Consider the following 23,236-nt stretch of genomic DNA (forward strand, 5'->3'; position numbering starts at 1 on the left):
CACCGGTGTTTATAACATGTGTGGGGATTGCCTTCAATCACACCAGACCATGTTGAGGGATCTTACGATAAAGAGTAAATGTCAAATCCTGCAAAAGTCAAACTAAAGCAACACATTGAAGCACCTGTTTGCCTGCACAACTAAACTAGTTTTAATTTAGCAGGTAAGGCCACTGAGCTATAACGGCTTTTTTTTTAAAAAACCGTTCTAACCACAAATGATAGCTCAACGAAGCGGCTTGTCACGTGGAAATTTATATCAGCCAAATACTCGAAACACACGTTTCTAAATGTGCAGGGGAAAAACCGGAGGACCCGGAGAAAAATCCACGTGACCAGGGGTGGAACATGCAAACTCAAAATATACAGGTGTTAGTGTTGGGATTGAACCCACAAACTCTTGCATACCAGGCAAGGTAGCTAACATCTCACCACCATGGCGCCCTAAGAGACTGAGGGCAGCAGGAGAGAGATCCCACAAGCAATCCTGAATGGCTGTCTTGCGAGAAAATGTGGCAGAAGATTTATTTTATTGAAATTACATCCACCACTTTTAAACTTTTCTCTTCAAAAATGTGCTCATACATGCGATTGCTTATTTACATTGCCCGATTCTAGACCCAGTGTGATTATATATTTAAAGGCTTAAAGCAATGCAGCATTGTACCACAGGATGCATTAATTACATAACAATGTAGTAATAGCACACTTAATAATTCTACAAATATCAGACCACAAACACAGACACCTCAAAACCTTACAATTTGCCATTTTAAACACACAAAAAATGGAAAGTGGGACAATACTAAAATTATCATCTCCATTAGTGGTAATCAAACAGTCGTGGAAATTCCACATTCCTATGGATAAAATTGTTTACATCTATACCTTTGTTTGTCTAATATAATTTTCCTAAAAAAATCTGGTAATGCCGCTGTGAATAACTACAAAAGCGTGTCTCCCATTCCGGTACTTCAGCCATGCAACCTCAGTGGAGCTGTTACATTTGTTTAAGGCTTTTTTTCTTCTAAATATCTTCATCTAGTAAACTGAAAACTCATTTCCTTTCGAACTGCTTTTTGTGTTTAGTTTGTTGTCCTTCCCCCGCACCTCCGAATAGCGCGGTTGGCTCCGTACGGTGCGAAAGAAGTTCAACACACGTACATCCCTCCATTACGGCTGATGGTACCAATGGTTTGTGAACCAGCCTCACCACGAAGCAGCTACCCCGACTACCCACGAAGTTATTTGCAGTTCTGTCTCAACAGCACAAGCGCAGGACGATGAGATTTCATCGAGATTTATTTTTGACTCATCGGAGTCGATTCTTAGTTCAAATGCTGCTGCCTGCCCTTGGTCCCAGTGTCACATGGGATAAGATCCCTCCTCACCTGATTGTAGACCGCTTTGATGTTCCCCAAAACCTCCGGACTCACGTAAAGTGCCGTGCCAATCTGCCCCGTGAGCCCACCTGTACAACTCGCACGCAAGTTGCGTGCCGATCATCAGAGGTGCACAAAATTAAACGATTACAATTGTACGTATGTATATTGAACTTCTTTCGTACTGTACGTAGCCAACCACGCCAATCGGAGGTGCGAAATTGCCTGTGTTATACAAGAAAGCAATCTCAACATTGTGCAAACATTGGTTTTCAATGGATTACCTGTTACATCCATATTCTCCGTGGGAAGTTCTATATTTGTAGTTGAAACATCTATCTTGCTTGATTCCTAAAAAAAACACACAAAAACCATCAAGATTGTATTTAGAATTCACTTTTATCACACAATGCTGTGAAATGAATAACCCTTTAACATGAGAGGTGAGCGAATATGCGACTCACGGTTGCAACGAGCCGGTGATCTGTAGCCAAACCAAAGTCTCCAATCTTCACGCTGTCTGAAGAATCCAGGAAGATATTTACTGGCTTGAGGTCTCTGTGGATCATGCCCTGCAAAGACAAAAATGTCCCCCCCCATTTAATCTTACAGACTCACGGCAGCAAGCGCTGTTCATCAATATAGAAATATTTTTTTTATTTTACATATCTCCGTGCTAAGTTCTGTGGATCCCTTTTCAGAAAGCTGGCATGGCAGTGGTAATTGTGATTTAAAAGATGGTCATGACGGTGACAACGATGATGGTGGTGAGTGATTATGACAAAGGTAATGACGGTCATGATTTTATTGATGGTAATGGTCACCGTGGAGGCAATAGTGATAATGATTGTAGCGATGACGATGATAACGACGACGACGATATTGACGACGGTCATATCGAAGGCTATCAGTAGTTGCCAGCACCTGCTCATGAATGTAAGCCAGCCCGTCCAGGATTTCACGGAAAAGACGCCACATGCGATCCGTCTCCATGTGCAGGCCCTTGTCTATGGTGTCGCGTAGAGTGCTCCTCTCGCAGTATTCCATCTGCCGGCAGAGGCACACACTTACTAAACGTCACTCCGCGATAACACCTTGCACAGATTCAAGTCAATACTCGCTACACGGCATTTCAAAGCAGCGACGAAAACGTCAAATACACTAATCTTGCAGATTGTCATCTTCATTCATGTGGGTGGTCTAAATTATGCATTTAAGAAAGTAAATCAGTCAACAAGGAAGTTTGATTCATCTGTATTAGCCTTCATGTCAAAAGTGTCACTCCTGCACATGACAATCTGTGATATGTGCATTTCCCATGAGAGTAATCTTTATTCCGGTTACACTTGCAAATGAGGCTTAAATAAAAATAAAAATCTGAATACTTCACCATCTGTGAAATATATCAACGCTTGCTTAAAATCCCAGCATTGTGATGTACACAAGTCGGTCACGAATGAAAGCATTGGGAATGATTTTAACATTAACGCTACAAAGCTAAGAATATATAACGTCGCGAATTTAAGTGGAGTGTATCAATAGAGATTGAATGAAACAGCCCACAAACCTGTATGAAGAGATGGTGGACCACTGTTGGTGTGGGCTGGCAGACCGGCGCTCGGTTTGTGCTCAACTCTTTATCAGACAGTGAACTCTCATGAGACTCCTGGGAACAACATTTATGAAAGTGTACCGGATCGCCAATCTCGCTCAAAGGCACGTAATTGCATATCTCGGTGGCTTTATTTCAAGTCACATTTTTCTTGGGTTATTTGACGGCGCCGAACATCCATCATTGTTAAGAGCAAGCCGTCCACAACTGCAGCGCCCACCACGTGAGCGTGCGCGCTTTTCAGAATAATAAAAGAACACTGCACGTGTGTGCAAACTGTTAATTTTTTAATCCAACAAACTTCAAACCACACACTCGGTGCGCTGCATGCACCAAACTCTGCAGGATAGTGCAAGCGCTAGCACACAGAACCGTAACCAACAGTGAAGAGCACGGGTGTTATAGAATGAGACGGAACACGCTACGGTTAATTGCGTAGGAGGACAATGAGTGAATAGTCAGCCTGGTCAAGGGTTATTGGAGAGAGCAATTCCACGTTTCAAACACCAATCGCAGTTTACAACTTAAATTGCACCATACGCAGCCATAACCCGGCTTACTCCATTCGAATGTTATTTCATTGATGTTATGGACAAAAGATCTATGCATAAACACCCTGAAAGCAAAGGCCAAAATGTCTTTGTAGTCATTCCATAAACGCACGCACACACACACACAAACTTGAGAATACATAATTAAGGTGCTCTTTTATCTTGTCCACAGCAATCACAACATACCCCACTGCTCTCTGAGGAGGAGAGGAAAATGTGTGAAAGAAATTCCTGGGGAGACAAAGGTGGCAGGGCAATGTATCCGTCAAATAAAAAAATAAAGACTAAGCACATCTGCCAGTCGATATGTGTTCAATGCCGAGCTGAAGCATCACTCTCACCTGGTTTTTTTCACCCGAGTTCTCAAACACGACGTCGCAGTCAGAATCACTGCCCGAAGGTCTGCAGCAACAACGGACAGCACAACGCCCATCACACACCCCGAGAAAAGATCACATCACTTGAGCAAACAAAACAACTGCGATGTAAGTGGGCGGACAAAATACTGCTTCGCCAACAAAAGGTGTTTTGTTAACGGGAGAGCACTAAAAGTGGTTGTGCCGGGTGGCATTGTTGAACTCGTGAACAGTTGTTAAACGAGACCAGGGAGCAAGCGAAAGTCTCGCTTTCGCAGAAATTTTGTCAATACCTCAAATGGGGTGTTTATTTCTTTTAGGTCCAACTTTAAGCTGGTGGAGTTTTCGAATCAAACAACAAATTGTAAAAATTTCAATCAATGCGTGTTTATAGAGTCCTGATAGTAATTCAGTGACCAATGCACATGTACTGGGTTTACTGGCATATGGCGCTGATCCAGCAATCGCTTTGGGGGCAATTGTTGGGGAACACAGAAGAGTTATGAAATTATTAAACCCACGGGCTGCATGTTGGACAGTAAATGAAGGCACAGTCAATGGGTTTGTGTACAAAACCGCGTGCATCTTTGAGCATCATCCCTAACACTGCCCAACATGGATCGGCCAAACATCCCAATGCAGGACAACTTCCAGTGCGCATCGTTCATTATCGTTTCCTTCACCAGATTAAATCTACAGCCAAGGACCTTCTGCCGCTTTCAGCTATGGAGTGGGTCTGTACTTTAGCGAATACATTCATTGCATGTGGTTATTCCCTCCAATGCTTTGCCACGTTGCGTCTTTTGCCAGAAATACAGATATGGTCGTTACATCATGAGTAGTCATTGTCACTGCTCATATCCATAAACACACATCAACTGATTCAATAGTTTACAGTGAATCAGATTAAGCTACCTTTATACACTTGTTATGATAGATTGTTCATGCCCTAAAGGCTCACAGAGCAAGGCAGAGGCCGTTTTAGGATTCTAAGACTCAATGGTAATGTATGAAACTTAGAAAGCTAATATCAGTGGTGGCACAGTCGCAGGAAATCACACAACCATTAAAATATAATTAACCACGCACCTGAGATTTTGACAGCTATTAATAACTCATGGATTTTCCCTTAAAGCCCAAATTCATAATCTAAAAACGGCTATACATTGTTACTCTTGGAAATGTTTGCAACAAGTCACGTGCTTAAACCGAACAAATGTGTGCTATAATTCCCTGGCCAATTATAGAACAGCTGCTCAACAGCAATCGGGGAATAAAAACATCTGCTCCAGCCAAGGAATCCCCCCCCACCCCCCTCCAACCACGTATCAAGCACTCACACAAAGGACCGTCCGAAGACGGCGTCGTCCTCGTCGTCCTCGTCGCTCGAGTCGCTGGAGCTGTCTCCGGTCGTGGAGGGGCCGCAGCGTGCGCTCATCGAGTGCTCGTACGACATGCTCCACTCCACCGAGCCCGACGCCACCGTCCGCGTCGACGCCGTCACGGGAGGGGGCGCGTTCGCCTCCACGTCGTCCAGGCCCGCGATGCCCGACAGGCGGCTCAGATGCATCGACGGCCCTCTGCCCCGCACGTTAGCCACGTCGGGAGTCTCTTTGGCAGCCTCCGCCTTCCCCGCTGCATCGGGGTTATGGTTGTTATTGTCACTGCTGCTGCTGGTGGTGGTGACGGTGCCGCTGTTCAGCCCGGCGCACTCTGACGGCGAGAGCTCGTAGCGCTCGATCCAGGCGTTGTAGTAACGAACAATGTTCTCGTGGTTGAGGCGGGACAGCAGTGTGACCTCGCCCTTTATCCTGCGGAACTGTTTGCTGGTTGGGTTCACCAGGATCCGCTTCACCGCATAGTAGCAGCCGTCCAGCTTGTTCCTCACCTGCACAGAGAGCAAACCGCTATGGTAATGATAACAACTATACAGCTATACAGCACGACCATGAACGTTTGGCTTTACGTGGTAGGGAAATCAAAGCACCCCACTCATACAAAGGGGTAACACCCACAGCTCCACACACATAAATACAAGAACACAACACCTGGTGTTCTCAGACACGCTCCCATCCAAGTGTCAACGAAGCTCAGCCCTGCTTGGCATCTGGGATCCATAAGAGCAAACTCATTCAGAGTAATTTGATCACAGGCTAAAGTTTTGTAATGAATGAATGAATTCTTGCATGCCTTGATGACGGCCCCGAAGGCCCCCTTGCCGAGGAGGGCGAGCTCCTCGAACTCGGTGTAGTAGCGGGAGAGCTGGCGCTGCGAGTCGAGGTGGGAGCACATGCCCAGGATATCACGAGACGGGATGAGGGCCTCCGCATAGTTCAGGTCATCTGCGGCCGCCGTGAACACCGCAGAACAAAACATAAGCAGCTTCGCTCCACGGGCCAGACGCTTGTTGTACAAGACAGAGAAAATCAGTTTTCCCCTCCAGTCTATTTTCCAGCTGTCCCGTGTTGTTGTTGTTGCTGAATCGATCCGACGAGAATGCACGCCCTTCCGACTGCGAGTCTGACATCCTCGCCACAGTGCATCCTGGCTGGATCCTGATCAACATGTTCGTCAAAAGTCACTTCCCCATTGCTACATGTTACCCAAGTTAAATTCGTTATTAAACGAGGGTGATCTTTGCCACAAATGTAATCAGGCTGCTATGCAATCACGCAGCTGAACACCGCACGCAATTCTGTAAGGGCGTGTAAAGTTTTCCGACAATTGTGCCTGAAATTAGCAAACAGGACCAACCTGTGACAATACCATCACAATGTGTCCAAAGTCTGTGTATATCCATTGTGATGGCTAAACAATTCTCATCTACTGAAACGCTGAACACAGTTCTGGGGCGTGCGTGAGTGCGTGGATGCTGCCATCACCGTCTTTGCTATCCTTCCCCCGCACCTCCGCTTAGCACGGTTGGCTACGTACGGTGCGAAAGAAGTGCAACGTACATACATACACACAGACACACACAGACACACACAGACACACAGACATACGTACAGACACACGTACACACACGTACACATACACACAGACACACACACGTACAGACACACACACACATGTACACATACACACAGACATACACACAGACATACACACACAGACACACACACATACAGACACACACGTATACATACACACACACGTACACACACACTCATGTACACACAAACATACGTACAGACACACGCAGACACACACACACAGACACACACGCGTACACACACACACGTACACATATACACGTACACAGACACTCACCATCGGGACTGTGTGGCCTCGTGGATGGCGAGCACGAGACGGGCGACTTGATGAAGGGATGCTCCAGCAGCTGCTGCGTGCTCCACCTTTCCTTGTCGTCCACGCACAAGCATCTGCACGACAATGGACATCAAGGCAACTCGTTTCAACGTTCATCGAATGACGGGGGAAATTTTTTTTATTTTTTTATGTAAAAAATTATGTTAAAAATATCAGCGGTGCCCGCCCCTCCCCATGCCCAAATCTTTTATTTTTTGAAAGGCATCTTTCTTAAAACCAAGGGCCCTCAACGTTAATTATCCTCCATTAAACTTGAAAACTATGCAATTACAAAAGTAATTAGGTTGATAAACTAATCAATGTAGTTAAACAGAGAAAGGCGGCACGTTGTACACATTATGCAAGGCTCACGGAAAGCCCTACCACCAAGAATGGCAACAGAAAGAAAGACAAAGCCCGATATGGTGATGGGATAACATCCTGAATGCCTGCACCGAGAGGAAGTGTTGGCACGCAATGCTCAGCAGCCTCCAAACCCGGAGCCAACTTCCGCTGGACGAACGCGGGCAACGCACCGGCTCAGGAACTCGCGGAAGTCAACGGGGAGATCGGCAGGTGGCGTGTCGGGCGAATCGTTGTTGCTCTCCCGTCCCATCGCGAGCTGCTCCAGCAGCACGCCCAGCCGCCACACGTCGCCCTTCTTCCCGGTCTTCGGCGGCTGCGAGCGAGCCGCCGCAGCACCGGCCCCGGCACCGCACTCGGGCTCCACGAAGTGGACCCGCGGCACGCCGGGCCGACTGGGCCGCTCGCTCGCCACGCAGGCGTCGGCGAGCCGGCGCGCCAGGCTGTAGTCGGCGACGCGGAGCAGACCCGTCGCGCAGTCCAGCAGCACGCTCGACAGACGCAGGTCACGGTGCACCACCGAGCTGGCGTGCAGGTAGTCGAGCACGTGCAGCAGCTGGGAAGCGTACTGGCGGACCGTCTCCACCGGCAAGGGGCCAGTGCTGCCGCAGGAGAATTTAAACAAAAATGATTGGTTTCAGCCTAAATCTGATTGGCCTTTAGCTTGTGACCAAATCACCAGAATGCGTCTGATTGCATCAGTTCTTGGCAGGTAAGCAAGGTTGAACCTGGATGCTTTAATGGGCACCCACCATGAATAAAACAGGTGTCGTATGTTTTTGCGGGACGACGTGGCGCGTAGCAGAACAATGTGCAGCAAAATCCATTATTGTATTGTTCTATGTTCCAGTTCTAAGCTCCCCGTCTATACCAATCAAGACTGACCCGAATGGTGAAGTATGGTTAAATAATCACCACATCCTGCAGAGTGTGGGGGAAGTTATTACACAGTAGTTGACTGACGAAGAAAAGCACACGAACATGGTTGACTATGGTGCCACCTCGCTATCTCGGCCAAGTAAACCAAAGGAGGTTCATCCTTGTCCACCTCTTGGTTCTCCATTTGAAAGCACAAAAGAGTGTCGACTCACTCCACGTAAAAACTCGGTTTAGTCAGAGGAGGTTGCCTAGAATTGAACAAGGATGATCAGTGATGTAGCATCCCCAGCACCATGGGATGACATCTTCAACAATAACAAAATTAAGTGAGTGGATGCCAGCGGTCATAGTTCAGTGTCGGGGGGATACCGCCGCGTTGTCTCACCGGGCAAGGTGGCCGGCCAGGCTCGTGCCGGACACGTGCTCGGCCAGCAGGCGCACGTTGAGGGCCGTCTCCGTCTCCTGGCTCTCCATGGCAAGGTACGGCACCAGCGCCTCGTGCCGCAGTTTCAACAGCGACTGCAACTCTGCACTGGCCCCTTGCACCTCGTGGACAAGCAGGCATACATACACACATCAGCACAACGGCCAAGATCCCCTGTGTAGCCTGCATAGATTGTTGTGGCAAGTACTGTTTGCGAGCACCTCTAAATGCAGCTACGGCATAAAAGAAGATCGTGTGGCCAGCACCATGCCAGGCTGCCTTTGTCTCCCCAGTACTGATGTTTATACATCGACACCCGGAACTAGTTTAAAGCTGGTATGACCAAGGAGAGGTCTAGGACTGGTTAAGATAACTAAACACTGATGTTAGCGTTGTCAGGGAATCAAACAGTGAGCTGGCTTTGTCGTTCAGTGTACCAACCAGACAAAGTGGAAGGTTCAGGGGGATGAGGCTTATATGCACAGAGCCTCAAACGTTATGGCAAGGCACATTTATAAAGACCCACATCATCCACGAGTTTCCACAGATTTTTATCCGCTAATTCCCCCAGGCTAACGAGCTTCCATCGGTCCCCACACCTGCTTGCGGCACTTCTCCATGTGCTCCTTGTCTTCGCTGGTGCGGAGGTCGGGGTGTCCTACCGGCCAGCGCAGCACCCACTCGTACACGACCACCAGCTCGCCCGTGCTGTTGTCTAGCGCGTTGAACACTTGGCGGCGCAAGTGAGTGCTCTCACCTGCCGAGCAGCAGAACCGTCATGTTAGCAAGGGCCAGCCTCGTTGTTTCACAACGCTCGCTGCATCATCGGCTTATTTATAGGCATGGAACGATTGATCTCCTGCACTTGCGATTCGATGAATGTTCATGCCACAATCACAGTTTAATTGAATATTTTATTATTTGTTTTAACTATTATCCAAAATAAGTATTTCCAACGTATATATATTGAACTTCTTTTGCACTGTACACAGGCAGCTGTGCTCATCCGAAGTGCGGGGGATGGACAACAAACGAACACAAAAAGCAGGAAATTAGTTTTTATTTAGCTTCAAAAGTGCACAGTTCCAATGGCTTCCTAATATCGCAAGGAAGAGCATTCCAGAAGGCCGCAGAAGCGCATCTCAAAGCGCGTTATGCAGTGATTGTCCAATGGAGGGAATACGCCCTCCACTACCAGCGATGGAGCAATGAAATCGGCTTGTGTGCAGAGCAGACGGAGATTTGTGCATTGTGAGACCAAGAAAGATGGTGACAGTTTGGGGAGGTCGTCATCTACAAGTGGCGAGATCATGCCTCGTGCTAATGATAAAGAATATCCATCTCTACTGGCTGCAAGGGTTACATTGACCAATTTTATGCAAACATTTACCAACAAGCATGCACAATGTTACGCATTATCTTGAGCATAAAATGACACTTCAATGAATGAATCGATGCATCATTACAATCAATACTATTTCAGGCATTGGTCAAACTCAGGAAAAAATGAATGTTTGAGAAACATGACCTATATTTTTCATTTTTAAAAGTTAAAATCACAACTAACATTGTAACATGGCTTACAATAAACATCTTTCAGCGACATGGAGTGGATTTTCTCTGGATTGGCTTCACTGTTTGATTTAGCTTAGCTTGGCTAAATTGCATTGTTTGGCTAATCTAGGCTTTACAGCTGGCTACGGCTTAGATAGGTTTAGTCTAGATTGTAGAAAATACCAATAATACTCAAAACAGCACATTATGACACATTATTGTAACAATTTGCACAGAATGGGCCCCATAGCAGAAGTGGAGTGTTCTTGCCAATAACAGCTGGTATTTATAGCAACATTTGTTCAACACAATTGACTGATGATTTGACCCAAATGATTGAAACCAATCCCAAGTTTGTCTGCTTAAAATGCTGTTTTTACAGAAGGCTTATGGACTGATAAAAAACATATTTATAATCTATGTGGAGGGACGGACTTTCGTCTGCTAACTTAAATATTAACCCAGTTGTTCAAGACTGCCTGACTAAGCTTGATTTATCAGACCAGGTATCTACGTGAAAATATCACTTAACCTGAACTCTGTGAGTAATCAGCTGGGTCCAGCCACTGGTAGATAAATGCACAAAGTGCAGAACTCACCTTTACACCTCATCCAACGAAAATCGGAAGCAAAGACACGTACAGAGCACACCACGTACCGATGCACTTTCCGCGGTACACGGAGCGCTCCCCTTGCGTGTGGAACTTGAGCACCTCCGCTCCTGGGCTGCAGTTGTCACTGCTGCAAAGGGATGTGAGACGCTCCCTCTTGCTACCGGACAAAGAAAAACACGACGACAGCATCAATTGGGTCACAGCAGTGAGACATTCAAAAGTGTAAAGCAAACAAACAGTGAAAAAGGGGGTTATGGTTCGTTTTCGTGGAATGGCTGCTACCAGGTGCTCACAACTACTTTTGTTAGAACGAGGGGACTTGTGTTTTAGGGTTCGTGCCAGGAGCTAGATGGAGAGTCTGATTAGGGTTCGGGATAGGGCATGGTTGGCTAGTGTGACTGAAGCTAGGGCAAGGAATCGCGTCAGGACAGCAAATGCAGTTAGGGCTAGAGTAAGACCAGTATCTGGTTGGCAAGTGTGAATACAACTAGGGTTTGGGCTTGAGTCTGGTTAGTGTGGCAAGGGCTAAGTTAAGGCATCGCTGGCTCGTATTTTCCATCCCAAACAGCTTACTCCGAAAGTACGTAGGCCTACTACCCCATCGCCAAACAAAGTCTTGTCACTTTTTGACAGCTTTTCACACAATTTGCCTGAATATGCTACCACTGGATAACAATGAACCTAAAAACCTCAGGCACACACACACACACAGGAGAGTAAACAGTGTCTTCTGTGGCTTCCCTCGTCGAAAGGGTGAGCAGGGCTCAGCAGCGAGGCTCGTGAGCGCATGTGCGCGTATTGCGAGCCTGCACCTGGAGCGGCTCGCAGAGCGGCTCCGCGTGCGACTCGAGCCCTCGCCCTCGCTCCATTCCCAGATCCCACGGTGGGTTTCCGTGATGGCTGGCCGCTCACGCCACCGTCATTCGTGGGGCTGCCCGCCATTCCCTCGCGCATCTCCTGCTGAGTGATGCACAGCCAGGAACATAACATAAATAATGATACATGCACCGCCATACATTTGACGAGGCATGGTGGCAGGATCGTGAGAAAGCTTGGAGAGGCCTAATCTGGCAGTGGGTTGCTGTGCCATGGTGGCGAGTGTTAACTCACTCGCCTGGTATACAGGTGATCATGGGTTCGGTCCCCGACCCCGACGCCTGGATATTTGGAGTTTGCATGCTCTCCCCATAGTAGCGTGGATTTTTATCCAGGTCCTCCGATTTTTCCCTCAATATTTTGAAACATGCGTTTAGAGTACTTGGCTATTATAAATGTCCACTTCGTTGAGCTCTCATTTGTGGCCAGGTCGCATTTGAAAAGAAGCTATATAGTTCAGTGAGCCTTACCTGGTAAAATAAAAAGAGTTTTAGTTTAGGAGTTGGTTACAGCCGATAATGACGACGGTGGCATGTAAATATAATCTAGTGCCTTGACTGAGGCTTGGTGGATCCTGCAGGTTGCATCAAGCATGACAACCTCCCATCCTGCTTGGATCTGGGATGGCAAGTCAAGAGCAGTGCACCTCTTTTATGTCTTTTTCCCACAACTTACTGCATCCGTAAATTTCGCAGGGTGCCGCGTGCGTCAGAAAAAGGGCTCAGAAATAGCTTCGTCAAAGCACTCCTGAAACATCCTTAAAATGGTACTTCTATCGTTAATACATTTAGTGGGTGCACTTTTCCATAAGCCTTTGCGATGCGATTGTCACATGACAGTAAAACTAATCTTTATTTTTATATATAACATTTTCGTGGAAATTTAACAAAATTGAGAAAATTATTTGACTAATTGAAAACTTTTCACACATTACAAATATCTCCCCTGCGGCTCGACCTACACACAGAGAATGTGTTTGCAGCAGTAAAGCCGTCAATCACTCGCATCACTGCCCTTTCCACCCACAGCTTTGCATCTTGTTTAATTCACACACGCTAACAGCTACATTCTTTACAGACATGCACATGCCTGCCCATCATTTTTCACAACCCACAATTCCAAATAAACTGTCGCCACGGAACATGAAAAAACCACATACATTGCCGGAAAGTTTGTGAACATTCATGCTATCCACTGTTAGAACAGGTTTTCAGAACCGAATGCCAATATTTTAAAATATTACAAAATACATCTTCATTTTGCTCACTGGACAGGCCATTTGCATCGAATCAACAATTAGATTCCTTCCAACTGAAATCCAGTAACTACCGTAGACTGTTAATAAACAGGAAATTAAATATTTTGTTTAAATACTGCAATCACCTGCTTAGCCAATTCCTTCCTCTTCCTCTCCTCTCTCTTCTCTTCCTCTCGTCGCATGAGTTCATGATCAATTGCACGTTTCTGGTTAAAAACACAAGATTATAACATATGATCAAACACACACCAACAACAATGGGTATTCAACAGATGTGTAATGATGCATTGATTCATCAATTCAAAACTATTCCAAGAATCCATTATTTCAATTCGCACACCTCATATGGGGGAGGGGGATAGTGGTGCCGTGATTTGTGTACTGTGCTATGAACCCAGCAGCCTGAGCTTTATTCCCAGCCACGGCTGACATCAGTGGCGAGTAATCTGAACCGGTGCTGGGTGCACCCTGCCCCACCTTCAACAAACCGCATTGAAAAGAGTCGTCAAATATAGTCACACAAGAGCCCTTCATCCGGCACTTCACTGACAAAGGGCAGTGTAAGTAAGTAATGGAGATAATTGACGTATCAAGAGGCTGCTACATTCACCACAGTGGAAGAAAATGAGACCTTGAACTGTGACGACACATCGAATCGCCAAGGCGCAAACTGTTACACTCGTATTATATAGCAATGGGAACATGGCATTGACAACAGGCATCTGGCATTAGAGACACATCCCAGGATGGGCAGGCATGTCAACAATACAGCCCGGTCGCCACAGTGGCGAGATGTTAACTACCTGGTATACAAAAGGTCGTGGGTTCGATTCCGATCCTGACGCCTGTATATTTGGAGGTTGCATGCTCTCCACATTGGACGCATAGATTTTTCTCCAGGTCCTCCACATTTAGAAACATGCGTTTAAGAGTATCTGGCTGCTACACATTTCCACATGATCAGCCACTTCGTTGAACTATCATTTGTGGACAGGTCGCTTCTAAAAATGAGCTATATAGCTCATTGGGTCTGACCTGGTAAAATCATAATTGTTTAGTTTCATAGTTTTTAGTTGAACAGATTAATAGCAATGTGTTATTTGTGTTAACCACAATGCAAAGTTAAATGACAAAAAAAAATCACTGTTGCCATCCCCACTCCCAACCCACATGTTCAATATCTACACAATGGATTAACATTTTTCAACCAGAATCTTACAGTAATCGTCACTGCAGTTTGTAGCTGGTGACCTAAACCGTTCTCAGTTATTGCTGTGTTGGTGCGATGATTTAAATAAGCTAAAGATCTATTTATTTATATTCCCACTTTCAATGAGCACCAGGGTTCTCACTTTGCTAATCACTTTAAACAAAAAGCTCCGATCACCCAAAGCTCAAATTAACTCACCAATACGTACAACAAACACAATGCCGACTGACATGGATACAATTAATAGCCGAGGGGTTCCATTACCCTGACCAAAGGTATGAGGTTGTTCATAACATTACACATCATACTATTATCTCCTGTATACAGCTCAGATATAGTACACGTGTGTGCAATGTGGTTACATACCCTCACCATGTACTATATCTGAGTTGTATACGGTACATAATGTGCTGTATAGTGTGGTCTGTAATGTTGTTACATACCCATACCTGTCAACCCATACGGTTTACCCGTATTCTTATACAGGGAAATTGAGTAAAAACATTGTAATGGGACTTTGTACGATGAACGTTGAGAATTTGTCTGTAATGAGGTAGGCATTGATAAGGGGTTGACAGGTATGCATACCCTCACTGTGTGCTATATCTGAGCTGTATACAAAGAAAAGTTGTATAGGTGATAAATCGTACACAGTGAAATGGAAGAGACATTGATGAGGTGTCAACCATTAATGTTGTGTAACAAAAGCAGCGATGTATCAACATTGCATAGACTCATCATACGCCCTTCGCCACAACACGGTACAGAAACAGGCGCTTTCTGGCAATCCCCGAATGTAAACACCCGCACGGAACGACTAACTTGAATAAATACTGGAGATGTGTTTGGGTGAGTTGTTTACTTGCACGACTACTACCGTGTCTTTGTACTGTTTGTTGTTGAAACGTTCTGACCCCGTGCCCCGACTGGAGATCAGTGAACAAGAGCTTTACAGCTCATCGGATTCCTCCTGCAGTAGAAATATTCTGATTCTGATGTACATCAGTCCAGTCATGCCAAATTAACGTCGGCAATCAGATTAAATTGCGTTACCGCCATCTGCTTTGATCCACATTGCTGTTTGGAATGTACCACTCACTGAGGGGGGGGGGAACGATACCAACACTTTTGCATGGTACTTATACTTTAAAACATAATAAACAAAGCAAGACTCGGCATTATAAAATCACTGCAACTATTATTGTACAATGATTAACAAATTACAATATAAATAAACGCAATAAGGTTAAGTTTTATTCGTAAAATTGTGAAATAATGGGGTACAATCACCCCTGTGGGTGATAATGGTTTCTCTCCGTGGGTTTTCGCTACAGCAATTGCAGATAAATTATTTTATTAAATTCTAATTAAACTTTCAAATGTTTAAATAAAAAAAGACTTATTTGTGTAAACTTCCCCGATTTTATATTTTGTTTTGGCCAATCAACAGGCCGGAAAGAGCGTTACTGTGACACACGCACAAAACTACTAACTTTTATATATATCGATTTCAGTATCAAGTTATTGATATAAAAGTCCATCATGGATAATAATTACTCTAATACAAACATGTCAGAAGTTTATTTGAAGGCATACATAACTCAATAAAAAAAATACTTTATACTTGTAGATACATACCGTGGCTGAAGATGCCTTAATAAGTAAACACTGTCGTGTTAGTCAGGTTTTCCATTATCGAGCTCCAGTGAAGCCACTGTATTAACGTTTCATTGAAGCGCACACGAGTACCATGTTGGTGACAACAGTTAAACTTTGAAGTCTATTATCTCATTAACATGGCCTAAACCTCATGTAAGTGCTAAACGGATGCCTACATTACGTAACTGTGAGAGACGGAACGACTTGGGGAGGCCTCCATCCAGCAGCAAATCACGACTGACGCTAATGTCAATGGTACTGCATCGCTATTTGCAGCTGTGGCAGCACTGACCTCACTCTCCTCCTGTTGCAGCTTTTCACGGAACGCCGTCTCTTGCTCCTGAGCCAGCCTCTGTTGCTGCAATGCTTGATTGCGCAGCATTTCCTCGTAGAAAGAACACGGCGGTGGCACGTTGAGGTCGATCAGGAAGTTCTTTACGTGATGGGCCAGTTGGAAGATCATCACCTGTGAAGCCATAAGCACACGAACACAGAGGTTGCGACAATATGACCAAAGGGCAACCTTCACCTTGCAACCGCAAGGCAACACATGTTAAGCAAATATACTCTTTGCCAATTGACAGCGGCGTGAACCAAATATATCTTAATCTGTCTCGATAAAGCTTTCAAGTACTGTAGTGTGTCACGAAGCCTTGCCTAATGGCAGCAAAATAAATTATACTAGCATTATTGAGCAGTGCCGACTAGAACAATTTCTACCAGATCCAGACTTCCAAACATAAATCAAGCAAACTATTTAAATGCATCATATTTATCGTTATCCCATAATCAAACAAAACACAGTCATATTTGGATACTTTCTAAATTAAAATTGCAGTGTGTTGCATTCTGCTGCCACACAAACATCTGTGAGCCGACCCTCCGAACACACATGCACTCATGAAATGTGCAGGTTTTACCTCTCCACGCAGTTCAGATACCAGGGTTGTCAGCTGGGCTTGCAGCTCTTTCACACTCTCATTGGACAGGCCTTTGGCATTGTTCAGCTCAATTTCTGGAGCCTACAAGAAAAGTAAAACATACAACGACTTATGTCGGGTTCACGTCAGATCACTTCATGTGCACCAAAAAAGTAATTACCACTTAGGTGTGCGTTCACACTGTTTTTTTATTATAAATACCCTGCATGCTTGTATCTTTAATATGTAATTATTCACGTTGTGGCCTCTGGGTGAAAGGTGCTTTAAAAGTTTAAAATATGATCATTAGGATAAGTGAATGTCAAGTGTCTTTTGTGACGTGAAACATGTTCACACCACGGCAATGGAGTTTAACTAAATGTAAGCATCATGCGTTGTGTCCAGCTGTGTGTGACCGTTGCTTCGGAGTTCATAGCGAATCCTTCTTTTGTGGAACCCCAACCCTGAATGGCTGCCAGTTCACTTTTAAATAAATACCTGAAGGAGGTTGCTCTAGCAACCTTCAATGCGTAATGGTAACCAGCCTGAGCTTATCAGTGTGAACGTGGTTTGACTGAACAGCTTTAAGCGGGAGTGTTGTGGGCTGTGTCCTAAGTGAAGTGCAGCATTGGTGCTCACTCGTCCGGATAGCGTGGAGGGCAGCGGACTGTGAGGTCCACCGTCACGTAGCACGCACCTCCTGCGCTATCGTGGGGTGCCAGTGAAATGCACACCTGTGGCGGGCGGCGCACCTGCAGAAACAGCAAAACTCAACGCGTTGATCGCTACGACCACCACCAACACACGGGGAGACACCGAGATTTGTCTTTCACCGGGTTTTCACTAAGTTGAGAAAATAACTCGGCTTCATCATTCTCATCGGCCATGATCAATGCCCTGCTGGATGAAGGGCTTCCCAAGACATCGCTATCTTTCACAGTCCTGCGATAATTCACCCAGCCTGCACGCAAGCCAATTTCATTTTTCTACGTTTGCGGTAGATGTCCTCTTGGGCACATTCCCTCGCTTGACTCGGCTGATTTAAAGTAAAACGTACTTTTTAAAGTTGTGAAACCTAGTTTTCCCATTACAGAATAGTTTTTTTTTTATATAAAGACCAATACTGGTGTCATGTACTGTGATTTATAGATTCTTTTATTTACGTTTTGTGGTAATGATGCGCAAACGGTAGGCCAATGGTGCATTCAATCTATGAGTGAATAAAATGTACAAACGAGATATAAGAATCGAAAGATACAAATAAGATTGTAAAATGTGCTCCTGTAATGTAAGCATGACCCCGCACCTCCGATTCGCACGGTGAGCTACGTACGGTGCGAAAGAAGTTCAATCGTGCACACATGCAACATGGCCATGATTCATGCCCAAAAACCAGTCATGATGTAATGTCTCTCTGCATTAGCAAATGATTGCTGGGCGTTGCTAACTCCACGGATGACCCTGTGTCAGCTGTGGAAATTCCACGTTACTATGGCCTGTGGGGGCAGTTTCACCCACAGGTCACGGGACGTTTAGTTCCCACAAAGTGGGAGACCACAATGCACCAGAGTGGACAATGTGTATTTAAATACACAATCATACCATGAAATGGAACCTTATGTCAAGCTATCAACGAGTGTGGTAAATGAGTGTTCGCGGTTGCGCTGTGTCGCTGTGATGTGTGTACTCGGGTTGTACCGCGCGTGGCTCGGCGTTGATTACAACAACAGCACCAACAGTAGCCGGCAAACGCTATCCTGTACTTTGATCGAAAGTGACGTGTTCAATTCAGAAGGAGCTCCCAGCACGTGGGGCGTGGAGCGAAACGTCGGGACACCATGCCGAAAACAACACACCGCTGCCACACCTCCCCAAAACACAGCACAGCTGTCAACCCCGGATCAGTGCCTACCTCACTACACACCAACTCAGACCTTATTGATCACCCCGTGCCCCTTATACATCTCAACGTTCACTCTACAAAGTCCCATCACAAGGGAGAAACACAAATAGACACAAAAACACAAAAGTTGCCCTATTGAAACGTCTGTACGCCGTATGGACTGCAAACTCAACTTCCCCGCACAATAATACAGAGTGAACCGTGTGGGTCGACAGGTTGACAGGCGCGCAACATCACAGCTGGCCCAAACAGCAGCACACGAGCGGGCGGGCGGGCTGGGCTGTCACGGCACCTTCCATGGGTCTTGCTTCCTCAGGTCGGTCAACTCGCCGCCGTAGATGGCCGTGAGCACCTCCAGCTCGTTCTCCTGCCGGTCCTCGTACGACTCTTGCTCACAGGCGTCCGCACACAGCTTCTTACCCCCCTGGCGGTCGCCTTCATCTCTGCCGCCGTCCGCCTCGCCACCCCCAAGGGGCCTCGTGGTGGAGCTCACGGACGAGGTGGACGCGTCAACATCACGGCCCTGAGGGGTGAGGGGGGGTACCACTCCGTCCTGCTGGGACGAGATTCACTCTGACAGCGATGGGGAACCCAACTCTACCCGAGCTGCACTCTGCGTGGAACTCACACAACGTCGGCTACTCTACCTGGGAACGTCGTCTCGCTGGAACTCTACCGAGCTCCCACGCTACCCGAGCGGGCACCCACTACCCAGCTGGAGGCTCGGCTTGAGCAAGGATCACGATAAACAACACAATAGATGTGAAACTGACCCTGTACGCCGCTGTAAGTGGCTGTGGGGCTCACTACACCCGAGTCAGGGTCCACTTCGCCAGGGACGGGACTGACTCTAACCGTGGCTAAATTCTTTGTGGACAACCAAGTTCATGACCTGCGACACCCTCGCCTCCCCGGGACAAGCCCCACTGGGATGAGGCTTCCCTCCCCCTCCTCGCAGCAGCTCACCCGCCAGAGGGGCCGTGTCGTGCCTCCCCCCTTACCCCGTAAGTTCACACGCAGCAAGGCGCCCTGCTGCTGCTGGTGCTGCTGGGTGCTGCTGCTGGTGCTGCTGTGGTGGTGATGGTGGTGGTGGTGAGCACGAGAGAGAGGCCGCTGGCCTCACAGAGCTCCCGCTGTAAACCCGCATGCGTCCCAAGCTCGTCCCACTGTACACGGGCAGCCACGTCGAATGATAAAACTACAAACACGGCTCGATATCCCACGGGGCTTGCTCAAACACTTTTCCTCCTTACATAATTAAACTTAAAATAAATACACTACCAAAGTAAACGTGTGTGTGTGTGTAAAATCCGCTAAAAAGGCAACGGCAGGTGGAGAGACGTGATAAACTAAACCCCGACAAGTCGCCACGCAGCCCTGGCGCGAGTTACTGCGGCTCACGCAGCCCGCCCGCCCGCACCGGCTGACGACGGCAACCCGGAACCAAAGGCGCGAAGTGCCGCGCGCAGCACGCGGAACACGTTCCGGGGTGGCACCGCCCACGAGGAGGGTGGGGGGGGGAGATGGTGGGGGGGAGATGGGGGGGGAGATGGTGGGGGGGGAGATGGTGGGGGGGGGAGATGGTGGGGGGGGGAGATGGTGGGGGGGGGAGATGGTGGGGGGGGGGGGATGGTGGGGAAGGGGATGGTGGGGGGGGGAGATGGGGGGGGGTAGAGATGGTGGGGGGGGAGATGGTGGGGGGTAGATGGTGGGGGGGTTGGTGGGGGGGGGGGATGGTGGGGGGGTGGAGATGGTGGGGGGGGAGATGGTGGGGGGGGTGGAGATGGTGGGGGGGGTGGAGATGGTGGGGGGGGGGTGGAGATGGTGGGGGGGTGGAGATGGTGGGGGGTGGAGATGGTGGGGGGGGGTGGAGATGGTTGGGGGGATGACGTCACCACGCGACACGTTGCTGTCTTGGTCTTGCTGTGGGAGCCAGGGCCACGTAGTCTCCTCGCCATCACAATCTTTATTGAGACCGGAGAAATCCGAAGGGCGATGAAGCTCTTGTTTTCACTCATTCTTTATTTAGACTGGAGAAATGTCATGAGATATGAAGCTTTTTTTTACAGATGTCCAGTCGGGGCGGGTCAGAAAGTTACCACAAACATAAAAATTAAACCCGAGCGGAACGCATAGTGTAGGAAAGCAAATCACTAAAATAAACTAAACTTTTATTTTATTTACTCGGTAAAGCCCATTGAGCTATTAGTTATATTTCAGAAGCGACCTGGCCACAAATGATAGCTCAACGAAGTGGCTTATCATCATGTGGAAATGTTTCTCAGCCAAATATTTTAAACGCACGTTTCTAAATGTGGAGGGAAAACCCGGAGGACCCGTAGAAAAACAATCCACGCGACCACGGGGAGAGAAACATTCAAACTCCAAATATACAACAGCCATCAGGGTCGGGGTATCGAACCCACGACCTCTTGCATCCCAGATCCAAACCAACCCTTCGGAGACTCCACTGCTGTCACCACTAAACGAGAATTTAAAACCCAGACCCGGAGGAACGCTACCGCTGTGCGAACAAAGTGGAATAAACGGGGACATCCACAATAAACGCCTCATTCGGAATTATTTGAAAGGTGCACTTTGAAGGCGGCAGACACACAACTGTGTACTTTGGCCGTACTGCTCGAATACGCAAAGCACACACCTTCCCTTGGGCTATGGTGGTCACCTCATCCAAGCACTTTGCAGATTCAAACCCTGCTTAACTTACGAGGTGAGACGGGATCAGGCGCATTGTGGGCGATTGTCACAGTATGTGCACTTCACGATTTGGGGAAAAACTGAACGCATCACAGAATAATTATACTATCGATTAACATCACACCGCTTGTCATGATGTGTTTTATTGTTTTATTATACATCCAGAGTTATAAGTGAACAGACTTAACCAAGGTTAATTACAGCTCACCATGTTCAACATATTAGACGGCCAAAGCACTTTACTGTACTTGCTTTAAAACAGTATCGGGACGAATTTTACAATGTTGCAACTTCTGTGACAAATGCTGTATTTTAAACAACATTACACGTAGGGTTAATGGCTACTACCACTGGTACACTATAAGCAAATAACAGAGCACACGATTACATGTCAAAGAAAAATCATGTGAATTACAGCTCTAAATACAAGACTATTCTAAAATAAAATGGCACCAAATTCTACAATGGTTAGTGGATAATTTAAACTGGACATTGAAATTTAGTTCGGTTTTAGTCGCACTGCAACATTTACAGAAACTGTTCTATCTTCCGGGTAAACTATTGCTGTGTACTTTTCGGTAATGACACGAACTATTTTGCAACGTACTTTCATTGAATGTATCTCATTCTAACAAATGGCATCTTTTCAGCAGGCACTGTTTCTGGGAGATGAACCATAATGCAAGTGGACCATGCTTTCAGTTTATATTTGTTTAGAATAATGCTTCCCAAATGTAATTACTGTAACTTACACAATTATGTACTCCCTTATGAACTGTATGGTGACATTTCTGAGAACAATTAAAATGCAACATACCACTGATAATTGCATCATTGTTATGTCTTCGACTGCAGGTTTTCCCATTAGGCTTTCATCAAGACAAGTATTCTATCTTAATATCAAACTGGCAATAGAAAGAGAAATGTTCACACGTTAAATGTTAATGTGCCTTGCAATGATTTGATGCAAACACAAATGAACTTGAAAGCAAGCAATATTCAAAGGAACAAATACTTCTGCTTCAACATAAGATCAGTGCTTGTTAAACAAGCAAGGTCACGACCAAAGCTGTAATCAAAATGTTGAAGCTCTGAACATAAATTTATCAAACAAGGACCTTTTGGCAAACATGCTCAGATAGGTTTTATAAACAAGTTTGCCAACTGTTTCGTCTTTACAACAACCATGTTCCCACTCACCCCACTCTGAACATATTTATGTCTCGTGTACAATAAGGGTAAAATGAAAAAAGTTGTGGAGCTATATTCCGTGGTGCATATCAACCACAAATACATAAACACATAAGTTGGGAATTTGGACAACCCAAGCAATTAGATGGACATGAGTTGACAAAGTCGATTTGAATAGAATGTGTGGCCTTAGGACTGTCCACACCATAATCCGTACATTGTATACATTTGCAATTTAATACAAGACCAGGTAAGAAATCAAAATATTACAAGAGCATATTTTGAAACTGCATTATAATGGCTCTGAAAAATATAAGCTCTGAAAAAGGAAAAAATCAGGCATAACTATGAGTTTTAAAAAGTGTGGCCATGTATTGTCCAAAAAGCTGGACAATACCTTCCAAAAATGCTCTTTATCAGATTTACTGGTGCATTGCAAGGAAGTGCTTCTGAAA

At 46.2% G+C, this 23,236-nt stretch overlaps 1 protein-coding gene across 1 annotated transcript; it reads right to left on the bottom strand.

The window, feature by feature from the left end:
- Positions 1 to 37: 37 nt before the first annotated feature.
- eif2ak4 (eukaryotic translation initiation factor 2 alpha kinase 4) lies at positions 38 to 20,890 on the bottom strand. The gene is made up of 21 exons (XM_042346346.1): positions 20,768 to 20,890; positions 19,165 to 19,395; positions 17,638 to 17,721; positions 16,970 to 17,071; positions 16,342 to 16,515; positions 13,306 to 13,386; positions 12,157 to 12,308; positions 11,091 to 11,203; positions 9,478 to 9,635; positions 8,840 to 9,000; positions 7,749 to 8,177; positions 7,174 to 7,286; positions 6,091 to 6,242; positions 5,241 to 5,788; positions 3,886 to 3,946; positions 2,949 to 3,047; positions 2,306 to 2,428; positions 1,842 to 1,953; positions 1,675 to 1,695; positions 1,391 to 1,503; positions 38 to 88 (listed from the first exon to the last, which is right to left on the bottom strand). Exons 1-21 carry the CDS (start codon positions 20,888 to 20,890, stop codon positions 38 to 40), a joined length of 3,201 nt encoding a protein of 1,066 aa, XP_042202280.1.
- Between the last annotated feature and the right edge of the window lie 2,346 nt (positions 20,891 to 23,236).

Source organism: Callorhinchus milii, unplaced genomic scaffold (assembly GCF_018977255.1).
Source record: "Callorhinchus milii isolate IMCB2004 unplaced genomic scaffold, IMCB_Cmil_1.0 Scaffold647, whole genome shotgun sequence".
Classification (NCBI taxonomy): domain Eukaryota; kingdom Metazoa; phylum Chordata; class Chondrichthyes; order Chimaeriformes; family Callorhinchidae; genus Callorhinchus; species Callorhinchus milii.